Here is a 27,347-nt window from a genome sequence, read left to right as displayed (position 1 = left end):
AGTGTGAGGCTGACTCATAAATATGCCTTTCTCTTTTGAGAAAAAATACAGACAGTATTAAACAAAAAAAAGTTGAATGATACTAAATTCATCCCAGAGATAAAATTCTTGCTACAGATAATATTTATAATTTATGTTTTGCTTTTTTCCAAGGTGGATAGGGTCAGAATGGCAGTTTCTTCATTTTTGAGTCCTCACATTGTAGCTCTGTTACACAGGGACTTCGAAAACACTAGGGCATAAAGATTAAGGTCAATGGGCCCTCCCTGGTGGTGCAGCGGGTTAAAGCACTGCACTGAGAAGCTAAAGCCACTTCCGCATGAGTTCGATTCCCGCCTGCCCCGGAGGTGACCACATGGCGTGGCAGACCTCTCCTGATCCGCCCGCTGCTCCCCTCAGCAGTGTACTTCGTCAATCTGCCTGTTCTGCTTCCCACTCTGGCTCTGGAGAATTCTCTCACCCTCCGCATCTCTGGCCTGTACCCCAGTTCTGTATGAATAAATAAATCTTTAAAAAAAATAAAAAAAAAAAGATTAAGGTCAAGCTTTGCAGTTAGTCAAATATAGGTTCAAATGCCAGCTCCATTCGTGTGATCATCAAACACTACTTAAATGCCATCCACTCCTTGAGGCATGAAGATGCGATGTTGTACAATGTAGATAAGATCCCTACCTACATGGAGCTTACATCTAGTGGGAAAAAGCCATGACATTGTATATTGAAAAGATAACAGTGATTTGATTGGCAGTTACTGAGGTTGCCTTAGGTTGGTCAGGAAAAGCCTCTAACAAATGACAACTGAACTGAGATTTGGATGATGAAAAGTAGCCAGCAACAGAAAACATCCAGAGCAAGAGCATTGCTAGCAGAGGTAACAGCTAAGACAGAGGCCTGGAAGCAGGAACAGGCTTGGCTATTTTTAAGAAATCAAATGACTGTGATAGAGTGAGCCAGGGAGAGAGTCCGGATGAGACTGAAGACGATCAGCATAGGACAGATCACGTAGGGGCCTTGTAGAAACTCAGCTAGTAATCATAAATTCATCATTATAAGACAGAGAAGGGAAAATGGAAGTTGGAGAGTTTGAGGGATACTGTACATCATCACCTGGGAAGAACTGGAATCCCATTCACTGGACACAGGGGTTTCCCTGTAAGGGTGCTGAAAGTGGAATCTGAAAAAAAGAGTGAGAGTGGAATACAGAGTACCATTTCTAGCACTTGAACTCTCATGCTTTCTGCTACAGCTGCTGCTTTCCCGGTGGGTGCATATCTTAACTTCCGGTGGGCCTCCAGCTTCCACACCAGAATGTGTGGAGTATCCATGTACATAAATCCTCTTCAATTTTGTGACCAGAATCTCTACCAACAAGGCAGTATTTTGAGTTAACATTCCCAAACCAGCTACAAGACTGGTTATTTAGTAACGGTGACCTTGAAGGTTGGAAGCCTAAGTGAATTTTTATTTCACGTAGTTTATGACAGCATCCAATGAGATGATTAAGTCACTCTAATTTACTTGGTTGAGAGGAGTGTGGCAAAGAGTTCAGTGCCCTAGGGCACCATTGCTTTATGGTTCACATGCTTTACTAACATTTTCCTTTATTTATTTATGTATTTTTTCCGAATAGGGAGAGAAGAAGTCCTATGAAAATTCATGTGGGGGCCGAGACTGCAGTGATGGCTGTAAATGCTTTCCTGAGAAAGGAGGAAGGGTAAGTTGCTTCTTTCGTTGTCGAAAGACAAATAGTCACAGGGGCTGTTTTCTGAAATGTGTGTGTGTTCTTTAGAACTAAACTGCTTAGAATTTAATCTTATGACCTCATGGAACAAGCAAAGTAATGAGGACCAGCTGGAAGGAAATTTGCTACTAATGATAGATAGAACTACATTGGTCAAAATCTCTGAGGGAACAAGAAGAGGTTTCTTTTGTTGACTTAATGCCAAGGTTTCCTCAAGGTTTCATCTGGAGTATTTCCAAAAACCAATTCAGTTGTGCAGAACCAGATTATGATTTGTTTGTAGACATTTGTAAATTCTTAGTTCATTGGTATCTACTTGGTATTTTCCCACCACTCTGGGGAACAAGTTACTGCAGACTGAGGATGTCACTTGTCTAAAATCAAGGGTGGTGATAAAGCTCAGAAACATAGGTGACTATACATAAAGAATGGTTTGTAGATATTACATTAAAACATAGGGTTTGTCCATGGACCAGAGACATTCTGTGGGGGTGGAGTGGGGAATGGGACCAAAAACGGGGGGGGGGGAAGGGAGGGAAATGCACGGGACTATGGTGGTGGCACAGGGGTGATTTGGTGATGGGAAACCCGTGGGGATTACAATTGAGATGAAAAAAAAATGTGCAAAATGATGTAAAAATAAACTTTTTAATACAAAAAAAAACATAGGGTTTGCTTATAAGCGTCATACTTAACATATTGTCCCTTATTAGCAATTGCACAATTCAAACTGATGTGCAAGTTACAATTAACACAGTACATTGTTATAGCATTTCCATCAATTTTTGTATGTGTGTATGTGATATATTGCCCCAGATGATTTGTATCTCTGATTTTCAGCGAAAAAAAACCCTACATCTTTTATGTAACTCGGAAAAAGTGTTTAAGGAGGTTCAAGCTATGAAAAGGTAAAATAAAATCTAATCTGTCTCCAAAATTTATGACCACCCTGTAGAATTCATATCTTCCACCTTCCCGCATTGTATTTCCACTCTCATTACACTCAAACAAGCCTAAGATCTTATGCTGTCAAGAGAAAGTAGCGTAAGTAGGTCAACCAAACCCTCAAAAACATAACCAGGAAGGGAACAGAGTGACCACCTTCTCTTTTATTATCTTTCATTTGCGGTAAAGTGAAATGTCAAACTATGTCAGAATTTGAAAGGAGAGGATAAAGAACCATCTCTTCATCAAAAGAAGCCAGACCCATTACACATTAAAAGCATAGACTTAGAGAATCATAAAATATCACAAAGGGAAGGGAACTTCCTGAGCTTCTCATCTTATCCACTGATTGTACAGAGGAATGAGACTCTGAGAAGGAAAATGATTGCCTGGGGTCACACAGCAAATTGAAGACGGAACTGAGCAATTGCCTGGATTCTTTGATTTTTCGCCTATTTACTTTACTCACTGCTGCCTTTTAGGGAAGTCATGTCCATGGTAACCACCAAGGCCCATGTCCTTACCTCTGATCTACAACCAGGACACAAATTGGGAACACACATCTTACAATTAATATAAGAAGACAGTTCTAAACAACATACAGGCAGTACCGGCACAACTAGTCTCCCTTGATCTTCTCTCAGTCCCAGTATTGTCTCTCTGTTCTTTTTCTGTGCATAATCAGGGTTTTGTACAAATGTGTATAAAACAGTTTAATTTTCTGATTTTTTCCAAGATACAGTCGTATGTATATAGTCTGGGCTTTGGTGGAGTTGGGGGGTCACTCTTGATGTTCTTAGGACCTTTTCCTCTACCCCATAGTTTAGATAGACATTCCCCTTTTAATGAGCACTTAGGTTATTTTCAAATTTTTCTTATTTGGAAATATTTTTAAAAATGGCAATGGTCAGTAAACATTCTTGAACCAGCCTTCTTGTACTTCTAGTAAAAAGATACTTCTAGTATCTTCTTGCACAGATACTAAGGATCAGAATTGCCAGTTATGGGAATAGTTAGCATTTTTAATTTTGAAAACTAATGCTCGATTAACCCATTGAGTGTTCCAATTTATACCTCCATCAGCACTGTGTAAGAGTCCCTGTCTCTACACCCCTGCCAACACGTGATATTTGGTTAATATGGGCAAAAATGCTACCAATTCCCAGACTACAGTGAGTTTATGTGTCCCACGTACTCATCAGACATTTAGTTTTTCTGTGAATTTTCTGGATATTTCCCCCACTCATTGTCCTAAAGGGTAATTCTTACTGGCTTACTGTACCTCTGCAAAGAGAGAAAATTACAAAAATGGCCGAAATAGAAGCACAGGAGATTTGAAGTTTGACACAAAAGGGTATTTCCAGATGGGTTAGTGGGAAAGTGGGAAGAAGTTGGTTGGACCCAACATCCAGGCCACTGAGAAGCAGGTAATTGGTCTGGGGGGCCTTTAAACGCCAAAAATCTTATTCTGTGTTGCTTCGAGGTCAGCCCGAAGCCAGCAAGCTTGCCCACAATGACCTCATTGTTTGACCCCTGACTGAGATTTTAATCTTTGAAGATGGAAGGCACTGGATTTCCTCTGTGAGGAGCCTTCATTTGAGTTCCAAACATCTGGAGCCCTAGTCTGGCTTGTCCTTTGAAAACACAAGTGGTTGAAAGGGCGTGAAGTGGGGGAAAATAGAACATCGCTACACAGATTTTTTTGGTCAATATTTAAATGACTCAGAGTCCACTCAGTTAAACATATTCCTAAAAGTTTATTTGTGAAGTCTGGAGTTTCTGGGAATGTTTGTCAAGGTGACTGAACCAGGCCAAGCTAGATTTCTTGAGTCAAGAGCAGGAAAGTCCTATTTCCCAACCAGATCAGAAGGTCGGTGCACATGTGGCAGACTGTGGACACAGATGCTTGACGCCACCAGGTCCCTTTCCGTCTTCCTCCCTACGTGCCTGTGTTCCCAGGGCCAAGCAGGATTGTTTAAACTGGCCCCAGCACTGTTGACCCTGCAGGGCAGCCCCTCAGTACCCCTTCTGTGCAGATGTCAGAAAGATTTGGAACTGTTTTCCTTAGCTGAGCAGAAGGCCCCACTTGGAGTTCAAGCTGTTCTTCTCAAGCTCTGCGCGTTGGGAGAGGAACGGAATGCTGGGTCACCCATGAGATATGCTGCAGCCCTTGGCAGCCCTGCCTCTTGCCTAGGGCAGACATCAAGCACACAGCTTGCTGGGTAATGTGTACCTTTCCATTGCCAAAGGCCTCTTGAGCTGACTAGGACATTTACACAACACCTAGCTCTCCTGCACAACTACAGCACAACCCTTTTTGGCTTGAGCTATCTCAAACTGATTTCTCGAAAGTATGCTTTGCCTGGTAAAAGCCAAGGCCTGGCACTGATGAGTGCATGGCTTTGTACGTGCCAAAGCATCTTCTACCCCAGTCTGGATTGTTATCTGTATGCACTAAACAAAGAAACCAATAAGTGACTTCCCCAGAGTCATTCTCCTGTTTGTGGCTAAACCCTATTTAGCCTTCTATAGGAGAATGTCAACTAAAAAAATTCATATGATCAATAATGTTAGAGGATTTTTATCCCTGGACACTTAAGTTTGGATTTAATGTCTGTCTTTCAGTTTCCTTTCTTGGGAGTAGGTATTATCTGGAAATATCTTTTGACTTGTTCTCTTCCCTGGCACTTTTTTCTCCTGCCACTGGATTGAAGAAAACATTTTAGGTTGACATTTCCATCTCTTCTCTTTTCTTCATCCATTCTCTTTTTTCCCTACTGGATTAGAAAGCTACCTCCACACCCATGCTCCAGTGTGTGTTTAAGGTGTTTTGTGCTGAGCATGGTATTCCTTCATACGATTTCAGTTTTCCCTGTTTTTTTTTTTTTAAGATTTATTTATTTGTGCATACAGACCTGGGGTACAGGCCAGAGGTGCAGGGGTGGTGAGAGGATCACCAGAGACAGAGTGGGGAGCAGAACAGGCCAACCGACGAAGTACACTGCTGAGGGGAGCAGTGGGCAGGTCAGGAGAGGTCTGACACACCATGTGGGTCACCTGGGGTGGGGGATCGAACTCATGCTGAAGTGGCTTTAGCGTCTTAGTGCTGTGCTTTAACCTGCTGCGACACCAGGGAGGGCTCAGTTTTCCCTGTTTTAACAGTGTTCTGGTGTTTATAGAAAGCATGGTGAGCTCCTAATTATCAGACCATCTAGAGAAACCTTAACATAGATAATCCTAAGCCATGGGGAGTGTTTGAATTCCCCTTTTGGTAAGGACTGTTTACCCCCTTGTTTTATGACTTCGAAGTTATGTTCTGGCTACAGAGGTTATGAGGCTAGTGTGAGTTTCATGTGAAACAGCTTGCACTTCTTAATTCTTTATCTCCTGCCTGCATCCTGCTGCTTCGTCACAAAGTGTGTTTCCTATGAATTCCAGAATCCAGATGCATTAACCACTCATTCTTCAATTTCCTCTCCTACTGCAAACAGCTGGCGTTCCCTGTATCAGCTAGCTGGCGCCATGGCTACCAAAAGCCTTCCTCTTTCTCGTGAATTAGGCTATTCTTCTGTACCTCCTTCCTTCCTCCCTGTGTAACCTCTAAACCCCTGCCCTGACCAGCCATTACCACACACACCAATGGCCTTATCCTCTACTGCTCCACAGTGGAAGCTCAAATTGCATATGACCTCCTTGGGTGGTCAGACTGCTCCAGCTGCCTGCAATCAAGTTCTTTGCCTTCATTGCCCACTCACTTCCTGACCTTCTGCAGACCAACCTCACTGCTAACACTGGTCACACTAACCTGGTTCTTGCCAAATCCAATGGCCATTTTTCATTTCTTATCTTTCTTGACTTCTCTGCTGCATGAGATATGGCCTTCTGTCCTGAAACTCTCTGTTGCCTAGGATTTCATAGCTGTGCTCTCCTAGTTCTTTTCCAACTTTGATTGGGATTCCCCAGGCTTGTATTCTTATCCTACTTCTCTCCTCACTATAGGTCTCTCCCAGGGTATTTTTATATACTACAGGAATTTCAGCTAACACCCACACAATGAAAAAAATCTGTGGCTCAGACCTTCTCCTTTAGCTTCAGGTCAGCACTATTGATTTCTTCTGGCTATCTGCCTGGATTTTCACAGCCACCACAAACTTGTCACACACAAAACTCAACTAGCTACCCCTGCTGATATGCTGCTTCCTAGGTCTCTGTGGTAGGGACTCCAAATTGTTTCATGAACAACTGCCTGTGTCTCCCCCTTCTTAGCAAATAGTGTCACCAAGTACTTCATTGCCCATGTCAGAAGTTTGGGAGTCATGCTGTCTTCTCGTTCCTTTCCCCACATATCACCATCTCTGTCTTTCAAATCCTGTCTTCCTAAGTAGCACTCAAATTCAGCTGCTTTTCCCCATACCTATCTCTCCAATTCAGGCCTGTATAATTCACCCCTCGTCTAAATATCCAGACGGGTCTCCCAGCCTCCATGCTTACTCCTTCTCCTATTTCCCACTTGTTTGTCATAACCCTTCTAAAGCATAAATATGATCATGAAACTCTGCTTTCAATACTTCAGTGGCTCCCCCAGACTTTACAGTAAAATCTTAATTCTAGTAGTCTTACAGTGCCCTTGGTGACCTGGCCCATGAGTGCCCCCTCCAAAGTTATCTCTTTCACTAGGAGTCTCCCCCTTCAGAAAATGAAATCAAACAAAACTGCACAAGTGTACTATTTACAGTTTAGCATAACTGCTATGTTATTTCATATGTTCCAGGCCTTATATCAGTTACTGCCTTTATGTGTATTATCCTGCCCCCAGCTCTCCCCTCTCTGTGTTGAGTTACTCTATCTACCCATCCTTGAACATGGACATAGACTTCACCTCTTCATGAAGCTTTTCACAATTAACAAAGCTGAGATGATATACTGTTATCATTCCTCTCATGGTGAATTACAGTGGTCTATTGACTTGTGGTCTCTACTATCTTTCAGACTCCTAAAAGGAGTCTAACAAGACTGGGTCTATTTAGTATCTGCAGGAGCAGTAAAACAAATTGTTTCATAAACTGTCCAACTGATCAACCAATTTGAATGGACATCGTTCTAACCATGCTGTGCACATAAGGATTAACTGTTGGGTTGCTGGGAAGCACATGAATGTCTTCTGCCTAGGGAGAGATCCTTTCTGCTAAAAGAAGGCAAAGAGCCAGGGCAGTCATTCCCATATCTTTTTAAGATCCTATTAGCTGCAAGGGTCCCAGCTCTTCTTGAGTTCTTCCTGCAGTTTCTAGAATTTTCACTTCTCTGAGGTTGTTACTATGACCTCTTCTTTTGCCTGATTGCTTCCTACTTAGTGCTTACAAATGCAAGGGACTTCGCAAAATGTTCTTGTTTTACCACCAACAATTTGTTCTCCCTCCAAGGTGAGGAACATTCATAAATAACTGTGAGTCAAAGATAACCACAAAGTTTCTTTTAATGTTAATTTCATTTAATTTTGCTTCAATTAGTCTCTTAGCTTTATGCAAACTTGAAGGCCTTGAGTTTCCTTTGTTCCTCTTCCCTGTAAAGGAGAGCATTTGAGCAGGAAAATAGATCAGGGAAGCAGCATTGGGTGGTATTAAAGGAGAGAAATAAAAAAATCAAGGGTCCCTGTAAATTTAAATATAGTTATTTAGGTCGAGGATAATTGATGATAATATTAAAACTTAGTGTCTCTGCACTGAATCAAGATGCAATCATAGCCCAGCAGATGTGCATGGTTATCTTAATCCCTCCTTTGATCTCTTTGGGGTAGTATGGAATTTAAGTAATATGTTATCTAAACTAGTGAAGTAAGCTGCTATTAGAAAGGAGCCAGGACCTGGAGGAGGAGATAACACACAGCTGTAGAGGCAAGAGCACTGCTTTAGAACCCAGAGATCTCAGCTATCCCAGCTTTTCCACCTACAATTCAGGACCTTGAGTTGGCGTTTTCCTCTCTAAAGGTTTCAGTGTACCCACAAGGAAAACCAAGGATTTGGGCTATGTGATCTTGAAGGACCCACCAACCCTGATGATCTAAGTTAGATAACACGTGACTGCAACATGATAGCTCCCTGCCCCTCAAGTGTCTTATTATGCTTTCCTGTGCTGCAGTGAGATATGGAGGGTGAGGTTTGATGGGATTCTACCCTCTGGAGAGGTGTTTTGGCAGCAGCCTCAGAAGTAAATCACTTGCTGGTGCTCTTGACCGCTGATGCTGGGAGCCCCTGACAGCTGAAGTTGCATGCTTGCTGGCATGGGTGGTGACCCCCAGTTCAGTCATCAGCTGGTGTGATTTGAACACAGTCACAGCAGTATCTCCTCACCATCCAGACCCTCAACATATCTTCCTCGCCTTGCCTTGGAATCATTCTGCCTACAGTTCTGGCTTTAGAGACACAACTTTTAGGTTAACCATACCTTATCCTTACATTGTTTCTATAAATTGCATGTACCTCTCTGCTAAGATGCTGCAAGCGCTCCCTGTGCAGAAATCTTTAGAGATGTTCGCTTTCCCTTGTACTGATCCTGCGAATCTGCATGTCAGAAACATTGGCTGTAAAGATATGGGTGAACTTCTCATATGCCAGTGAGTGACAGCTCATCTCCTCCTGGAGTCCCCCCTTCTCTTCCCTGTGCAACTTTTTACCCTTCCTCTCCTTCCCTTTCCTCTCTAGTTTCTAACTTTCTCCTCCATCTCTCCATGCTTCCCTCCTTCTTGCTCTAATTTTTTGAGGTTTCCATGTTTTCCCCACCATGACCCCATCACACAGTTTCTGCCCTCTGCTTTCAGTTGTCTGGGATCGCTTCCTAGGTCACCAGTCCCTGTTTTTTTGTCATCTATTAGTAGGCATGAAAATTGAAATGGCAGGGTACCAGGAAAGAGTTGTGTGATGTATTTTATACAAGCATCCCACTTATCCAGAGACCCCTGTATCTCAGAGCCTCGATCTATGGTCTCCAAAATTGGGAGTGGGGGTGGGAATGGCACATTCAAGTCAACCCATTCAAGTGTAAGAGGATATGTGATAACTTCTATTTCCATTTAAATTGAGAAAACCTAGAAAGAAATGAGGGAGTCCATTAAATTATGTCATTTATGTGAAGTGTGTAAAAAGTTGTATGACACAAAGCACTTTTATTTTGCCATAATTACTACTGTTAATATTAAACCTTTTAAATATGTCATATATATATATAGTCATGTGTGTATAACCTTCAACAGGAAGGTTTATTCTAGGCTTTCATGTTGCATATTCTTTTTTTTTTTTAAAGATTTATTTATTTGAGCATACAGAACTGGGGTACAGGCCAGAGGTGCAGGAGCGGTGAGAGGATTCACCAGAGACAGAGTGGGGAGCAGAACAGGCCAACCGACGAAGTACACTGCTGAGCGGAGCAGCGGGCGGGTCAGGAGAGGTCTGCCACGCCATGTGGGTCACCTCCAGGGCGGGGATCAAACTCATGCTGAAGTGGCTTTAGCTTCTTAGTGCTGTGCTTTAACCCACTGCACCACCAGGGAGGGCCTGCATATGCTTTTTAAGGCATTCTTAGGGAAGACTGGGATCCCACAGATGGAAGTATTGATGACCCTGGGTTCCTCACATCTTTTTCGGTGTTTATAATAGAGTTGTTGCTACTTCCTTGGACCCAATTAAGTGGATTTATGGATTTTATTTTGCAACTGCATTAAGCCTCACAAAATGGACAAGTGACTTAATACTAACAATACTAATAATGTAAGCACGTGAAAATAGCAGTGCCTACATTTCTGCTACTCCTAGAATGACTGTTTCTATCAGATTTATTATGAGATAAATAAGAAGCACAACAATCTGATTTTAACTGAGAAGTCAGCAAAAGAGTAATGCAAGAATAATCAACGCGATTCTATGAAATATGGCTTTACACCCATTCTCAGTAATGAGCAATCTTGCCCTAAGTCTTGAAATATAATTAATAATACAATCATGCCAACACAATTAACGAGACATTTGCCATGCTAATTCATCTTTGCCTCATCCTTTCACAATTTTTATTTATTGTTTCATTCTATTACATAAGCATATATATGTGTGTGTGCATGTATGTGTGTGTATGGAGGGAAGAGGAAGTATGCTCAAAAAATATTCTTTACTGAAAAATATGTGCAGATCAGAAGGATTTTGGAGACTACTGGCCTAGATCACACTGAAAATAGATTGGAATCCAGCAACTGAGAAAAATAACTCTTCTGAAATCTGTTGCTCTTTCACTATAGAAGAGCCATGTCACCAACTTTAGAACCTCAACCTGACAGCTTTACATAAAATGAGGGTCTCAGGAGTTGGGAAAATGACACAGCAAAGAAATTTTAAAATCCTTAACTCTCAGGCCAAGAGGTTGGCCCCAAGTCCCAAGTAGCATATTATAATTTATGAAAGAGTTTCCCAGCAATGGTAGCTTGTGAAATGCTCTTTTTCTCTCTCTCTAAATATGAAGACACTTAGAACAAACAGTTTCAGGAGAAGCTCAGAGACACAGCCCCAAAGTCCCTTGTAAATGCCACAGTTGATTTGACTCAAGTATTCCTTTCTCTTGCCCGGTGTTCCTTCCACCATGCAAAATGGTCTTGATTCCCAAGGCCATAATCTGCTGAAATTGTGGGGATTGTTGCAAATGGAGGGATACTTGTAGTAGAGAAAAATCTACTAAGAAAAAGACATAAAGCAGATATTAACAAATCCAGTATGCTTTTCTGCTACAGTGAAAAGTGACTCCTGATTGCATGTATAGCGTCAAGTTCTTGTCTGGATTTAAAAATGTTTTCCTAATATCCTTATCTCTTAAAAGTTAAAGAAATTAAATCCATGCTTAAGGAAAGCCTGGTTCTCATCAGTGATTATAAGTTTTGTGAGGATTCATGTCAGTTGTTACAACTCTACCCCTTTACATAGGCCACTCATTGCAATGGCATTAGCAATGTTTTGGGATGAAATTACCAAGTGTATGTCAGGAAAGTAATTTGGTTTCTATTCTGAGGAGTCTTATATTAGTGGAATTTTTCCAAGAATGTTTAACAAAATTAATTGCATGGCATCTCTCTTAAGCTCTAGTAGAAGTCGATGGAGAGAATGTGCATTACACTGCAGAAGTCTGCTTCACTATCATCTTTTCAAAGAGCATTTATTTTGCAAATGAGGTGCATGGCCAATTATTTCATGACCACCTTTACTTAGGGAGGTAGAGGTCCTAAACTACACTCTATTTTATTTTCCTTATTCGGTTGTATGGATTCAAGCCCACGAGACAAACATTTTAAGAAGCACTGTGGGGTTAACTACTGGTGCAGGCACTCTGAGGAATGCAAACATATTAGAAGAACCAGGCTTCTACCTAGGGAGACTACACACGCACACGCACACACACACACACAACCACAGCACTTCACTACATAGCACTGCATCTGAGTGAACGTTGGAATGGCAGTGCACAAGTCCTCAAAAGGAGACAGTGGTATGGACTGGAATGATTAAGCAACCTCTTTTTATATGTTACAACAAAAATGTTTCTTTAGGACGATTTATTTGGTGGCAAGTATGCAGGGTGCATTAGTGTGAGAGACATGATAGATAAATAGAATATTCCCTAATTTTAGAGGTTAAGTGGTATGTCTAACTTCCCTTCGCACAACAGAGTGGCAAATTTGCATTTTCTACTACTCAGATCCTATCTTTCTTTAAATGATTTTCTCCACCCCTGAGCAGAGATGGACATACAGACACATTCACTTAAAAAATAGTGATATGATTATAAGGTTTGTCTTCATTTTTGATGAATTTAGCACTTGATCATTTTTTAAATTAACTGCAAGGAGTGCTAGTTCCTTTCCCTCAAATTCCTGTCCTTAGAAACCAGGTCCCTACATTGATTAGTCCCTACTGATCTCAACTGAGGAAATGTCATCCGCAAACCATGTGGAATCAGCAGCCCTGAGGTGACTCCATCTTGATGGTGGCTGATAGGATTGTGAGATGCTTTGCTCCATAGGACACTAACAGCTGCTGTAGTTACCACAGGGCCTAGTGAGAAAGGCCAACTCAGTGGGTTCTGAAAGACTGTCTATTTCCTTTTTGGGACATTTTGTTGTGGAAGTTATGAATGAAAGTTAGGATTGGGGGAATCAAAAAAGAAGGAAGCCATTGTTTCACATAAGACAGATTTGCAAACCTGGCCAGTGGAGAAATCTCCAGGGCCCTAAGAACTGTGCTCTTCTGCAGTTCCCAGCTGTGAGCACGCAGTTCACACGGTGCTCTCACCTAGGCACTGGGCTTTGCTGTTACAGTATACAGTTTTTTCTACTTTTTATCCTCAGCCTTGCAAGCTTAGTTTTACTCTTTAATTTTTGAAAATGGAGAAAAATATGCTCGTGCCTTTGGACCCTAAGTGATTAATGTATGTGTTTGGTATCGTCCATATCAAAGTAACCATAGTCCCTGTCCCTGTACATGTCTTTGCTAGTTTAAGTAATTGCAGTGACTTGGCATTCCACTGTTTTACTTGGGTTCCCTCTTGGAGCTGACACCAGTCGGTGATTGCTGCCCCCTTTACATGCTGCTGGGAGGATGCCAGTTAAGCTCTGAGCAAAGGAGGGAGCTGTGGAGAAACATGCTGTGGGGCCCAGAATGGAATGAGGGGTGACCAGAGTTCAGGAGCCAGGTTTCCCCAGAGAGAGACAAAAAGAAAGCAAACAAAAGGAAGAGACAGGTCTGAACAAGCTCCCCAGACAGGGCCCCTTTGCTGTATGTAAGGAGAGAGCCTTAAACCTCACCGAAGCTGAAGGAGGGGAGGGAGCCAGGGGTTAAACACAGCATTTGAAATTCAGTTGAAGAATTATTAAATGAGTACACATGGGGAGAAAAGTCGCACATATTCCTATTTTTATTCTTAAAACCAATGCAGACAGCCCACAGACTCAGAAAGTTGCCTAAACCTATACACCCACATACATAAGAATATGTTGAGCCCCTCAAGCCCTTGAAATACCACCCTCACACAGAGAGCAACCTAAACTCTCAGAGAGGCTCAGCAATACCAAAGCACACGGGAATCCCAAAATGCATAATATTGGGTTAGTTTCTGCGGCATGTGACAGGGAGTTTAGGGGCCTGATACATCCTCTATGAGAACCGGGGCCTGCGCATCTAGTGATTGGCACCAAAGCAAGGCAAACTCCCTTCTCCCTGAATTTTACCCTCCAAATCAAGTTCAGACTTCACCAGATCTCTGAGAGCAGGACAAAGCCTATCTCTATTCTCCCACCAGCCCCCCTCAGGAGAAAAGAGATTGGCTTGAGGGCCCCAGGGTCCCCTGGAGAACCCTGAGCATAGAGTATGGTGGCGCTCCTGGCCTTTCTCCTCTGGTAGCCTCAGCTCTGCACTCAGGTGTTTAGGGACTGTTTGATTCAGTTTTGTGTGATCCTTTATTTCTCCGTATTCCCATGGGAGTGAAATAATCCGCCATTTGCCTTGCTCCCACTGACTTATTTCAGTTAGCACAATTCTCCCTTTAGTCCTGTCCTTGTTGCAAATGGCAAGAGCTCATCTTCTTTTATAGCTGAGTAATATTCCTGTGTGTGTATGTCAAAAATTTTTTAACTCGCTCATCTGTGTTTAGGTGTTTCCCTAACTTGACTTGTAAATTGGGGTGCAATGAACATAGGAGTGCATGTATCCCTTCAAATTGGTATATTTATACTCTGATAAATACCTGGTAGAGGAATTGGTGGGACATGTGTTAGATCCATCTTTAGTCTTTTGAGAAACATCTGTACTGTTTTCTACAGGGGCTGGACCAGTCTACATTTTTACTTGGCCTGCCATCGGCATTTGAAATGTTTTTTCACTCCATCTTTTCTTAAACAACTTTTTTTGCTTGCTTTCCAGGATACGATTCCTTTAATTGCCCTTCTATCATTTTCAGTTTCCTTTGCTCCAATCCAAGAGGAGGGAGACTTGGTCTGCTTTGTTTCATTTTGTTGAATGAATGAATGATATTTATTGTGAGGATTAAATGAGGGAATCTGTGTAAGGGGCTTAACGCACATTAAGAACTACTTAAGTGATCATCATCATTACTACTACTACTACAGCTAGCTATCGTTGATGTTATTGTGATTAATATTACTGTTCTTATCCCTCCCTACAGGGCTATGAGGCCCTTGAGACTAGAATTCATGTTTAGTTTCGTCTATCTGGTAAAGACTTCATGCAATTAAAAAGTATGTGTCTAAGTCTGGATACATATCCAGAGATGAGCTTACTATAAACAGAAGTAGTTGATGAGGGCAAGAGACTGGAGCAGGGCCTTAGAGGAGAAATAGCTTTGGAAGAGCTTTATTGGGGGTGAGGTGGGTAGCTAAACACTCATGGGAACAGGCTCCCAGAAGGGAGTCACATCCTAGCCATTTTCACTCCCATCTTCATAAATAAAAGGACCATAAAAGGCTGGGAGTAGCATTTCTCACCCATTAATCATCCCAATTCCTCCTCTCTCAGGTGTGGGGGAGAAATGGGACTGTGGCCAAATGTTGGCAAGAATAGAGCTTATCTGTTGGATTTGACAGTAAGCAACATAAATTCACTTTACTCATAGTACCGGTTGAACTTCATTTTGAAATTTGAGCAACTTTATAAAATAGTCAGTTTCTACCCCCATCCTAAGGAATTTGCAAGTGACAATTATATTAGCCTGAGAATTTGGTCCATTAGGGATAGCCATTGGAAAAAGCAGACAACCCAAATTTTATTAGAAAACTTGTGAATATTCAAAATAACTACTAGGTGTTAGTGTTATTCTAATATAATTTGGTGCATTTGAGGTGAAAATGAGGTAATAACCAAGTTGGTTACTTGAATAAAATTTCCCTTTCCATTAACAACAGAATATCCAGTCTTTATAATATTATGCCATTAACTACTGCCAACTATGGCACTAAATAATGATTGGCCATTCCTTTCTCTTCTTCACCACCTACTCCAAACAATATGTCTACAGTTGGAACCTGATTAAGAATTACTATTATATAAAATCCACATTTTCCAGTCCCTGACGTCCAAAATCCAAATTCCTGCTTATTGCATTGCAGCCCATACACAAGTAACCAAGTTACTTTGCAGATGGGTCAGCATATCTGTAAATTACTAGATAGAGTCTGCTCAAGTACAGGCAAAGTTGTAAATCTAACTTACATAAACAACCAACCTAAGAATTTTTTTCTATATCCAAAACCAAAGCCAAAAACAACACCATGGACTTCAAAAAGAATTACATTAATATAATTTTATTTTCAGGTCAGCATTTATTATCTTTAAGTTGATATTTGTCATCAAGGACCTCCTTGGTGGCACAGGGGGTTAAATCTCAGCACTATGAAGCTCTCCACAGACACTGCAACAAGAGTTCAATCCCTGGCCAGGAGCTGACCCACATGGCACAGCAGACCTGTCCTATCCCATCTGTTTCTCCCCTCAGCAGTGTATTTCAGTCAGTCTACCTGTCCTGCTCCCCACTCTGTCTCTAGTGAATCCTCTCACCATTGTAGACCTCTGGCTACACCCCAGTAAATAAAATAAATCTTTAAAATAAATAACTTTGTCATCAACTTAAAGTTTCCTAAAAACGGACTTAGTTTCTAAATTTTCTGATTTTTTTTAAACAGGCTAAGTCTTCCAGTGGGTGCTTAATAAATACACAAATAACATAATGGTCACCATAATTTTCTAACTGCTTTGAATGTTGGTGGCTTTTGGCAGTTCTACTACTATTTGTCAGAGATCCTCAGATTCCATCTGGGCCCACAGATAGCTGAGGTTCTTGGGGGGAAGAAATGCTGATAAAACCCAAAGGGAAAATTGTAATTCATTCTGGAAAAGTGTCTTAGCTGCCCGAGTTTCCAACTCTTCTGAAGATGCCAAAAGAGTTCCTAGCCTAGTAACCCAATCTGTGGCCTAAATAGATCCAGATACCATTGATTATCTCCTGCTCTTGACTAGCATGCTTGTAGAGATGTATTTTTCCTAATAAGGTATACGGATTGCTTTCAGAGCTATCATAGGTAATGGCTGTCATATTTTCTGTCATCATCATTATCATCAAAATGATAAGGACAGCACAAAAGAATGAGATAATAAAAATTGCTACCATCTCTAGCAAATATTTTCTCTGTGCCAAGCATTATGCTGGGGTTTTTGTATATATTGTCTCATTTAATACTTATAATGAGGTATAAATGTCATAACACAAAATCCACCATTTGAAAGTGTATAGTTTAGTGGTTTTTAGTATATTGGCAAGGTTGTCCAACCATCAAAAGTATTTACTTCCAGAACATTTCATTACCTTATCTCATTAATTTTCACAGGGATTTATCATGTTCCCGCAATATGTAAGTGGTGGAGCTGAGTGTCAAAGGCAGATCTCTCTGCTCCCCAAACCCAGATGACCTAGAATAGTGAGAGTAAACAAAATTTAGGATTTTAAATTCTGGTCTAAGGTTTCCCCTTGCTGAATGTGTGATACCCTGGGCATTTAATAAACCCTGTGAGCCTCGGTTTCTTCAGCTGTAAAATGAAAATCGTAACTGTAACTATGTCACAGAACTACGATGAGGGCTCTATTGCATATATGTGCCAGATGTATAAGAAAATGCCTTGAAACAGTACATTCAATTAATGACTGTAGTTATTTTTGTGCTATCAGTGAATGGGGAAAATGGGGAATTACAGAGTGCCCATCAAATTACATGACCTAGAATCTCCCCAGGCTGTTTGCCCAGAAAGCAAACTTTGATAAAAAGCATTTATTTTGCAAGGAAGTGCGTGAAAGTATGCCAGGTACTATACTAATCAAGTTAAATAGTTCTTGCAAATTCTTGCCAGTGTAATTAACTAAAAGCATAAAGATCACTTTTGGCATTAAATCTCTGACCGCTTTCTTCATGGTAATCACAGTATTTTCCTCTTTAAGAACAACAGTGGTACCCTGTTTTCATCAAAAAGCAAAGCTAAACTTGACCTGTGTGATACTGAGTATAGCTGGAAATGACCTGCCTGAGAAGATCGAGTAGTCCTGGCAAACCTGTGAGGTTTGATTGGAGCCAAAGGCCCAAACATAGCTGAGAATATAACCCAGGCACTATTTTAGAGGTGACAGGTTGGGATGACAATCTGCAATATAGATTTCAAGCCAGATTGTCAGTTTAGAATTTAAATAGATTCTAGCCTGGGCAGATCAAGCAGTCAGCAAAGGTCCAAACGTCACCAGAACCCAAGCTTGACTGACAGTGATAGCTGCCATTATTTATTTCCCATATAGCAGTCACTTCGATATGGCACTATGCACTAATTTTGTCACTTAATTTTCAGAACAATCATAAAAGTAAATCGCATTACCCTCCCTGTTTTTTTAAATGTTTACTTGTACATAATAATAATAATGAATAGCTATATACCAGAGACATTTTATGGGGGTGGTGTGAGGAGTGGGATCAAAAACAGTGGGGGAAGGGAAATGCACTGTACCATGGTGATGGCACATGGGTGATTTGGTGATGGGAAGCCAAAGGGGATTCCAACTGAGATGGAAAAATGCACAAAAATATGTAAAAATAAACTAATATATTATTAAAATAAGATTTGTGCATATAAGAACTTGGGTGCAGGCCAGAGGTACAGAAGTGGTGAGAGGATTTACCAGAGACAGAGTGAGGAGCAGAACAGGCAGATCTACTGAAATACACTGCTGAGGGGAGCAGTGGGAGGAGAGGTCTGCTACACCAAGTGGGTCAGCTCCCTGGCCAGGGATCGAACTCATGCTGCAGTGATTGGCTATAGCATGATAGTACTGTGTCTTTAACCCCTTCCATCACCAGGGAGACCCCACCCTCCCCATTTTAAAAAGTAAGGAAACCAAAAAATCACAGAGCTGAAAATGGTGAAACTAGGGGGAAAAATCCCCTACCTTTATAGTTCTAACATATATGTCTTCAACCATTACACTGGTATCTCTCACTTTGGGGAAGTTAGTGCTATGTCACTCCACTTTTAAGAATGACCTATATTAGTACCTGTTTTCACTTTCACTGAAAAAAAAAAAAAAAACAAGGTTTTCTGCTTTTACAAAAAAAAAAAAAAAAACTTTAATGACAAAAGCAAAATTAGCAATCTTTGTTTAGCAACAACCATTCTAGAGGAGCGCGCATCAGGAACAGCAAGAGTAGCCCAGCCACTCTCCTTCTCAGACAGGCTTTACACCTACTATCAATACTTCATCATATCATTCTTGTTTGTACTAGATCTTAATGTAATCTTAGGTTCTATGGGTTACTTGGTAGGGTTGGTACGTTATTTTTTGAGTCTTGGAATGCTGAAAAATTTTCCCATATAAATTGATGGTAGTTGCTCTTTTGTTTTATATCACTTCAATTTATGAACTGTCTCATGGGAACCTCTGCTTCAGCAGCAGGGAGCACCTGTACTATTATAATGTGTTCCAAAACACCAGAGTGCTTCTGGTAACTACAAGCCACATACTGAGACTTAAGCACAAGGATAAAATGACCCCAGAGATAAAGCTGACTTGCTGCTCAGCCAGAGAATTATTGAACTGAGGGTCATGTTTTTTTTTTTTTTATTTCCTACTCTATGGTGGTAGGACTATACCAACAGTCTAAGATAAAGCTAAGACTATCAGGCAATATATCAGCAAGGCATCACCAGAGATCCTAGCCTGGACTGATGAAAGTCACTGTAATAATTTTTCAGGGTTTGATTATCTCTTACTACTATACACAAGTTCATTCTGCCCTGTAGACATAGTCCTGGAAATTTTGTCTTGATTGCTTCATATGTTCTAATTTCAATGGTCACAAATATAATAATAGCGCCTATCACTCTAATTTGAAATTTCTTATCTGCTTCCCTTGATCTGTAAAGAAAATGCAACAATCAGGAGAAGATTTTTCCTTAAAGAGCTCTGTAACCTTCTGGTAAATGAATGACAATTCTTTTAAGAAGTGGCCCTATTTTATAAGAATGGGATCTGGATGCTTCAAAAATAGCTTCAGCAGGAAATAGCTGAAAACTTGAGTGTTAAGTGGTAGTCTTTGTTTGAACCATCTTGGTTCTTTTGGAGGATGGAGGTATGTTGTGAGCTACCTCTCACTGTTTTTATCTCTCTAGTGGTCAGTACAAGAGGGAAGAATTGTGTTATAACTGTGCCCATTTTTTATTGTAAATGCATTTTGCATTTAACAGCCAAAAAGTGCTTCCTTAAGCAATCTTGCAATCGAAGCTATGTTTCAGACCAAGGACATTGTATCAAATATATTAAAAATATAACCTGCATTTTGTCACATTAGCAAAGGTACAATATTAGTAAGACTATAATAATTATGAATATTAAAATTAAACTATGTGTCTCCTTTTGGGCATAGATACTTTATACAGTGATTACAAAAGGAACCGCTGCTATATCATCTTTTTCAACTAAATATAAAATGCCTCATAATAAACAATGCTAGACATATTGACTAAACATTTTATTAACTTTTTTCACCTTCTTAGCATTTAACATTAAAGTGCTTTCTAAAGTAATCCCAGTTCTCTACACAGGGTCATTTATAAAATGAAATTCCCCATTGTGCAAACATTTCCAAATATGTCGCTAAATTTAATACTGGCAATTTCCATTACCTATCAATCCTCTGCATTTTGGCAATGTATATCAATAGCCTTAAAAATGTCCATAGTCTTTGACCCAGTAATTCTAGTCTTATAAATTTAATTGAAGGAAATAATCAAAGCAGTACAGAAAGATTTATGAATGAAGATTTTCATCACAGCCTTATTTATAATAGTAAAAAAAAATGGAAATGCATAAATGACTTCCAACAAGGGAATGGTTAAGTAAAGAAATGTGGTCTATCCCTTGCAATGAAATATCATATAGTCATTAACATGACATTGGTTTGAAGAATGTTTCAATGACTTGGGAAAACGCTTATCATATAATGTTAAGCAAGAATTACAAGATATATTTGTACAGTGTGATCACAGGTTTATAATGACACACACCCAACTTCTTTTTTTAATATTTATTTATTTATTCGTACAGAACTGGAGTACAGGCCAGAGATGCGGAGGGTGAGAGGATTCACCAGAGACAGAGTGGGGAGCAGAACAGGCAGATTGACAAGTACACTGCTGAGGGGAGCAGCAGGCAGGTCAGGAGAGGTCTGCCTCACCACGTGGATCTCTTCCGGGGCTGGCGGGGATCGAACTCATGAGGAAGTGGCTTAAGCTTTTTTGTGCTGTGCTTTAACCCACTGTGCCACCAGGGAAGGCCCACACACCCAACTTTTTAAAAAGACTTTTTAAATAACTTTTTAAAAATTTATCAGTGGTTATTACCAAGAAGTAGAATTATGGGGGAAATTTTGGCTAGGCAGAGGAAGAGGCACCTGAAGCAGAGAAAGGGGAGGCTGTTTCTTGGGAAAAGGACTGTTTTGTGAATGAGAGGGTAGCCACAAGTGGAATGACAAATCACCCTGGTATGCCAGGATTAAGGAGTTTTGCAAGAATAGGGAATTTGTGTTAAAAGTGGAAAATTCCGGGTTCTTCCTGGTGGTGTAACAGGTTAAAGAACAACACTATAGAGTTACAGTAGCCACTGCAACACAAGTTTGATCCTGGCCCCAGAAGTGACCCACATGGTGCAGTGACCTCTCGTGACCCACCTGCTGCTCCCCTCAGCAGTGCACTTTGTCAGTCTGCCTGTTCTGCTCCCCACTCTGTCTCTAGTGAATCCTTTCACCCCCCCTCACCTCCTCTGGCCTGTACCCCAGTTCTGTATGCATAAATAAATAAATCTTTAAAAAAGCGGGAAATCCCTGTGCTAACTGGGATGCATTTCAGTATTCTGCCAAACTCAAGAATACTGAGGTCAGGAGATAGGTGATGTCATGATGAAAGTCACACAGGAAGTGGGCCGCTGGGTTTAAAGCTCAAGAGACTTAATTCTACATTTTTGCTATCTATCAAGATACCTAATTTGAGGCTTAATTAAGGCAATAACACTTCTCTTGTTACCCTGACAGTTGTTATGCAGACTGAATTCAGTTATTCACAAAACAATGGCCAGTAACAATAAACATGTTCAAAGCACATACTACATTGCTTTGGGCATAGTTATAAGATCAGGGGAGAAGTAATAATTCCAGGTTTATAGAATTGTGATAATGTCTATGTGAAATGACATGTCCAAATGAATTAAAACAATCTTTGTTTTCTAGTAAGCACTCATTAAGTGTTAGTTCTGATAATAATATGTGATTGATTATATATCTCAATTTGAAAACGGAGTTAAGAGAATGCCACACCACTTAGTAGCAATTACCTCATAATATATAGCTATGCCAATTAATGTTCCCATTTTACAGATCAGAAAGTTGTGGTTCAGAAAGGTTAATTACCTTACTTACATTTTTATAAGCAGTCACAGAGTGGTTTGCCTCAAGGATTTGTTTCTACTTCATTAAATTGCCATTAAATTGCCAGTGAAAAGCCTCTTTGGGTGAGGATATGGTCAATGTTTTTTTGTTTTTGTTTTTGTTTTTTTTTAACTGTAGATTACCTTCTTCCTATCCATATCTTCAGTTTAGTCAAAGCCTACTGTTGGATCAAATAGCACAGGAAGCATTTTATGAGGTACATTGTCAGCAATACTTAGAGAACTTCAGGATCCTTTGGAAAGGCTATGAAACTATTATAACATCTGTAGGACACCTCTCACAGAGTAAGGATTAAAGTAGTGTTCTGCTAAATGTTTAACCACTGGCTCTGAGAGGAGTAGGGGACCCTGACTTGTAGCATTTGCACAAAACCATGTCATAAATATTTCTACCATGTTTGATTTCAAACTACCAATGGGATTGGTTCCTGTAAGCAATGCTAGCCAGTATAAGCAAGTGTAAGCCAGTTCCTGCACAGTGTTCTAAGCAGCATCCTAATGTCGAATGGCTTGCTGCATTTATAAATATTCAGTGAAAGTTAAAATATAGAAGCTTCATTTTAATTTATGAAAAAGGGAGAAAGAAGGGAATGCAAAGTTAAGGGTTAGGATAGTCAAGAGGGTGGTACAACTTAAGACAAGGCCCTGAGTAATAGATTTGCTGCCAAGTGACTGCCTGCAAGTCCAAGTCTGGCTTCTCATGAAACCTCCTGAACAGGACAGCAAGGGGCACTAAAACTGGCCAAGAGCAGTGCACAGTTTATCAGGCACTGTCTGTGTTCTTCTTCTGTGCACACATGGCAAGACTGCTCAGACTCAGGGAACATTACTGGGATTTATTTAACAAGCCAGGGAAAAACAGCTACTGAGGCCACAATTAGCCATTTACCTCACCCAAAGCAGTATCCAATGTTTTTCAGTCCTAAACGAAAGCAGCTAAGATGGCACAAGCTCCTCTCCTAAACAGTAAGCTACATGTCCAACGGGGCATCTTCCTGCCTCTGCTGACCTGGTGCATGCTGCCCACAGACTATAGGCTAGGTTCCAGAAGATGCAACAGGAGACAGTCCAGAATGCCCCAGACAGGCGACACTCAAGACAGCAATTGCAGTGGCTGAATGACCCAACAAACGGCCAGACTCACACAACTCAGTGAGGCCCCGGCCCCCGGCTCTTCACCTTCTCTGCCAGGCTATGACAGCAGCAAAAATGGGAACAGCTACTTGCGAAGGCTCTGGACTGTTCCTCTGCGGTAGGCTGCCAGAGGCTTCTCCCCATTCAGAGGCCCACAACCGCCTTCTGGAAAATCAGAATGGTGGGGGCCGAAATCTGTTGATCCCAGTTTTTGATGCAAAAAACGCTAAATCCTGAAGACTGAATGAATCTGCACACCGTTCTATAATCCCTTATATTACTTATTGGTAACTCTATGCCCAAAATGTGATAACTTCTGGCATTTTCCCTGTAGCTATCTGTTCTCACCAGCAACCCCCTACCTGGAGCACCGCTTGCAACAGGTTGGCTTCAGACATCGGTTATACACTCAGTAAAGCCAAAGCTAACACCTGTAATAAGGATTAGATAAGCTTTTTTTTTTTTTTCAGTTATCACCATCTTTTCATTTTCCCACCAACTTTATATTTTGAACATTTTCAAACCTTTAGAGAAGTTATAAGAATAGACCAATGAGTAGCCATATACCCTTCACTTAGCTTTACCAGTTTTCAGTAACTTTTTACATTTCTTTTATCACTCTCCGTTTTTATGAACTATTTAAGTGTTAGTTGCAGGTAAATGGAATTTCTACCCTCCTAAATACCTGAGTAAAAATCTGGAAAAGAGGCCCTCCCTGGTGGCACAGCAGGTTAAAGCACAGCACTGAGAATCTAAAAGCCACTTCCTCATGAGTTTGATTCCCGCCTGCCCCGGAGGTGACCACATGGTGTGGCAGACCTCTCCTGGCCCGCCCGCTGCTCCCCTCAGCAGTGTACTTCATCGATCTGCCTGTTCTGCTCCCCACTCTGTCTCTGGTGAATACTCTCACCCTCCACATCTCTGGCCTGTACCCAGTTCTATATGAATAAATAAATAAAATCTTTAAAAAAAAATCTGGAAAAGAGCACTAATGTATAACTATAGGATGTGTGTGTGTGAGCATATATGTAATACTGTATGTAGTATAGTACATATGTGTAGTACTATGTATACTATATGCATCACACTCAGGAAATATAATGACATGATTTATAAGTAAAAATTTAATTTTCGGGCCCTCCCTGGTGGCGCAGCAGGTTAAAGCACTGCACTAAGAAGCTAAAGCCACTTCCACATGAGTTTGATTCCCGCCTGCCCCCAAGGAGATGGACTTCGTCGATCTGCCTGTTCTGCTCCCCACTCTGTCTGACTTCCCTGAGCCTCTGACCTGTTCTGTATGCACAAATAAATAAATCTTTTTAAAAAATTTAATTTTCAGACTTCCCCAATTTTCTCAGTGATGTACTTATAGATTTTTTCATGTAGAATATAACAAAATATTATGCCTTTCCAGCTTTATTCATCAGTCTCTTTAATGTAAAACTCCAGACCCTGCTTCTTACTTCCTTTTGTCTTGTATGACATCAACATTTGAAGGACCCAGACCAGATGTTTTACAAAATGTATCTCAATGAATTCCATCTGATTATTTCTCGTGAATACATTGAGGATTAACAGTTTTTGTTTTCTACAATGTTATACCTTCTCAGTGCCTCAGAACAGAAGGCATAGTGATGTCATTACCATTATTGGTAATGTTAAACTTAGTCATTTGGTTATGGTGGTATTCAGCATATTTCTTATTCATTGTCATGATAAACATAAACTTTGAGTTTGTGTGAATATTTTGATTTAGAGGAAGTTTCTTTATGTTGAAAGTATAAAACACTTTATTACTGAAAGTATAAATTAATTGATTTACAGCACAGCCATGGGTTTAAAAGGTATTTTCCCCAATTAAAAGGAAAAAATAAAAGATGAGCTTTTTTTTAAGCTGGCATTGAACCTCCTGGCCAAATTCAAGACTACTCACATGACAAGGGATCTTATCTAATAATATGTTCCCCATCAAAATTGTAATTTGCTGGTGGAGGGTCTATACATACACGTGTCCTTAGAAATTAGCCCTGTACATAGGCTATAGTAGGTGTCCAAGAGTTTATTGAATTAATTCCTTTCCCATTGTACTCTCTCCCAGAATGAGAAATTAATCACCCTAAGCAAAGAATGCATATTATATTGTCAACCGGCACCAGCTGGAATTGATTTGACTGCTTAAGCACCACTCTTCTCATGGGAAATGACAGCTTTTAGTTTTTATCCAGGTATTTGACCTTACTCGGGCACTATTCAAGTCTCTGGTTATTTTAATAATCTTAGTCTCTCTATATTAAAATCAAAAAGTGTTCTAAATAAATCAAGGATCAACCCTATGTTTGTTAGGATTAGACTTGGCTGCAAATGACAGAAAATCCAAAATAATAGTGAATTAAACAATACAGTCATTTATTTCTCTTCTGATGTAGAAGTCCCTAGTTTTGGCCAAAATGGAGTATTTACCCAAGTGAAAAACAAGACAAAATGAAAACAATAATTTTCAGACATTGGACACAAGGCAACAAAGATCTCAAGGAGATTGGGAACAAGCAACGTGAGCCCTGTGGTTGTCCCAGCTTACTTCCTGGAGTTTCCCAGGTATGGAGAAGATATACAGGAAAGGGTACCCGGGTATGTCATGGTGAATGAGGAAATGGAATTGATATTTAGAGAAGCAAATGCAGTTAGAATTTTCAGGATAGAGTACTGGAGAAGAGAGAGCTGCAAAGAGAAAACTTCAGAATCTTATGAAGAACGCCCCTTGAATCTTTGAGTACTAACCAACATATATATGTAAGACTAGGTAAAGAACTGCCCAAAAGGACAGACAGAGCAGTCCTCGGAGATCACACATGACAAGTATAGGGTCTGTTCCCACCATTCAGACCAGAGAAATTACATAATTCATAGAGCATCACAGTACTAAAAAAAGGTCCTGTCTCCGTAGTGACATCAAATTAACCTTAGACTAAGGTTTGCTCTATACCTGCTTAATAAAATTTTAAAGCAAACCTTGGAAGGATAAAATTATATCCAAGTAACAAAACTACATCCTAAAACAAAATACAAAACTATTTGTAGAAATATAAAATATTGAGCACCCAACAAGATAAAATTTACATCTGCCATCCAATGAAAAACAAGCTTTCAAAAGTAGTAAAATATAGTCCATAATAAGAAAAAATCAAATAAAACAGACTCAGAAATAACACAATGACAAAATTAACAAAGACTTAAACAGTTATGAGAACTCTTTTATATATGTAAGAAGCTGCAGGAAAGATTGATTATGAAACACTGAAAACACCTAACCAGAATTTCTGAAGATGAAAAACTCAATGTTGGAGATAGAATAAAATTCCATATAAATAGTTGAAGACTTTTATGTATCTCTGTGATCAATAGGGACCCCGGACCCTGCTGTCTTGTTGGCCCACCAATCTCAACATATAATTTCCAATGTATGGTCCAAAATGACTGATAGATTTATCATCATATCATCATTTCAACCAACATTATGAAAAATTAGAGGAAGAGTGTGGTCCCCTATTTAAAAACACCTAGAGATCACATGACATCATATCACTTACATCTCATGGTCATAACTTATTCTAGGGTCACAGTCATCTGAAAGTTAAATCAATAATTGTAGTCTTTATTCAATGTGGCTTTGTGCCCAGATAAAATGTCTAAAGTTTTGCTGTCTAGTGAAGAATTGGAGAACTAAAATAGGGAGGAAACTAGCCATTATTTCCTGTGTTTATAGCCTTATAGTGCAGAAGAGACCATGGTCCAATTTATATAACAATTTGACTCCAAGGTTAAAACTATTCTGAATGTAACTCTCAGCTGAATGGCAAGATGGTGGAAGAGTAAAGATGCTGGACTTGTCTCCTGTGCATCCTCACAGCTAGGTCGCATCAGAACAAAGCCAAAAAAAAAAAAAAAAAAAAAAAAAAAA

General features: G+C 40.2%; 1 protein-coding gene across 1 annotated transcript in view; it reads left to right on the top strand.

Moving 5' to 3' along the window:
* Positions 1–27,347, top strand: part of COL4A6 (collagen, type IV, alpha 6) — a 150,518-nt gene that overhangs the window by 3,213 nt on the left and 119,958 nt on the right. Inside the window, exon 2 of the mRNA XM_012727066.1 lies at positions 1,631–1,714. Within this exon, the coding sequence (XP_012582520.1) occupies positions 1,631–1,714 (84 nt within the window). The remainder of the gene's footprint in view (positions 1–1,630; positions 1,715–27,347) is intronic.

This window comes from Condylura cristata, unplaced genomic scaffold (assembly GCF_000260355.1).
Source record: "Condylura cristata isolate star-nosed mole 26May11 unplaced genomic scaffold, ConCri1.0 scaffold00019, whole genome shotgun sequence".
NCBI lineage: Eukaryota > Metazoa > Chordata > Mammalia > Eulipotyphla > Talpidae > Condylura > Condylura cristata.
Note: the sequence above shows the minus strand (reverse complement) of the source record. Positions and strands in the feature narration are given on the sequence as shown.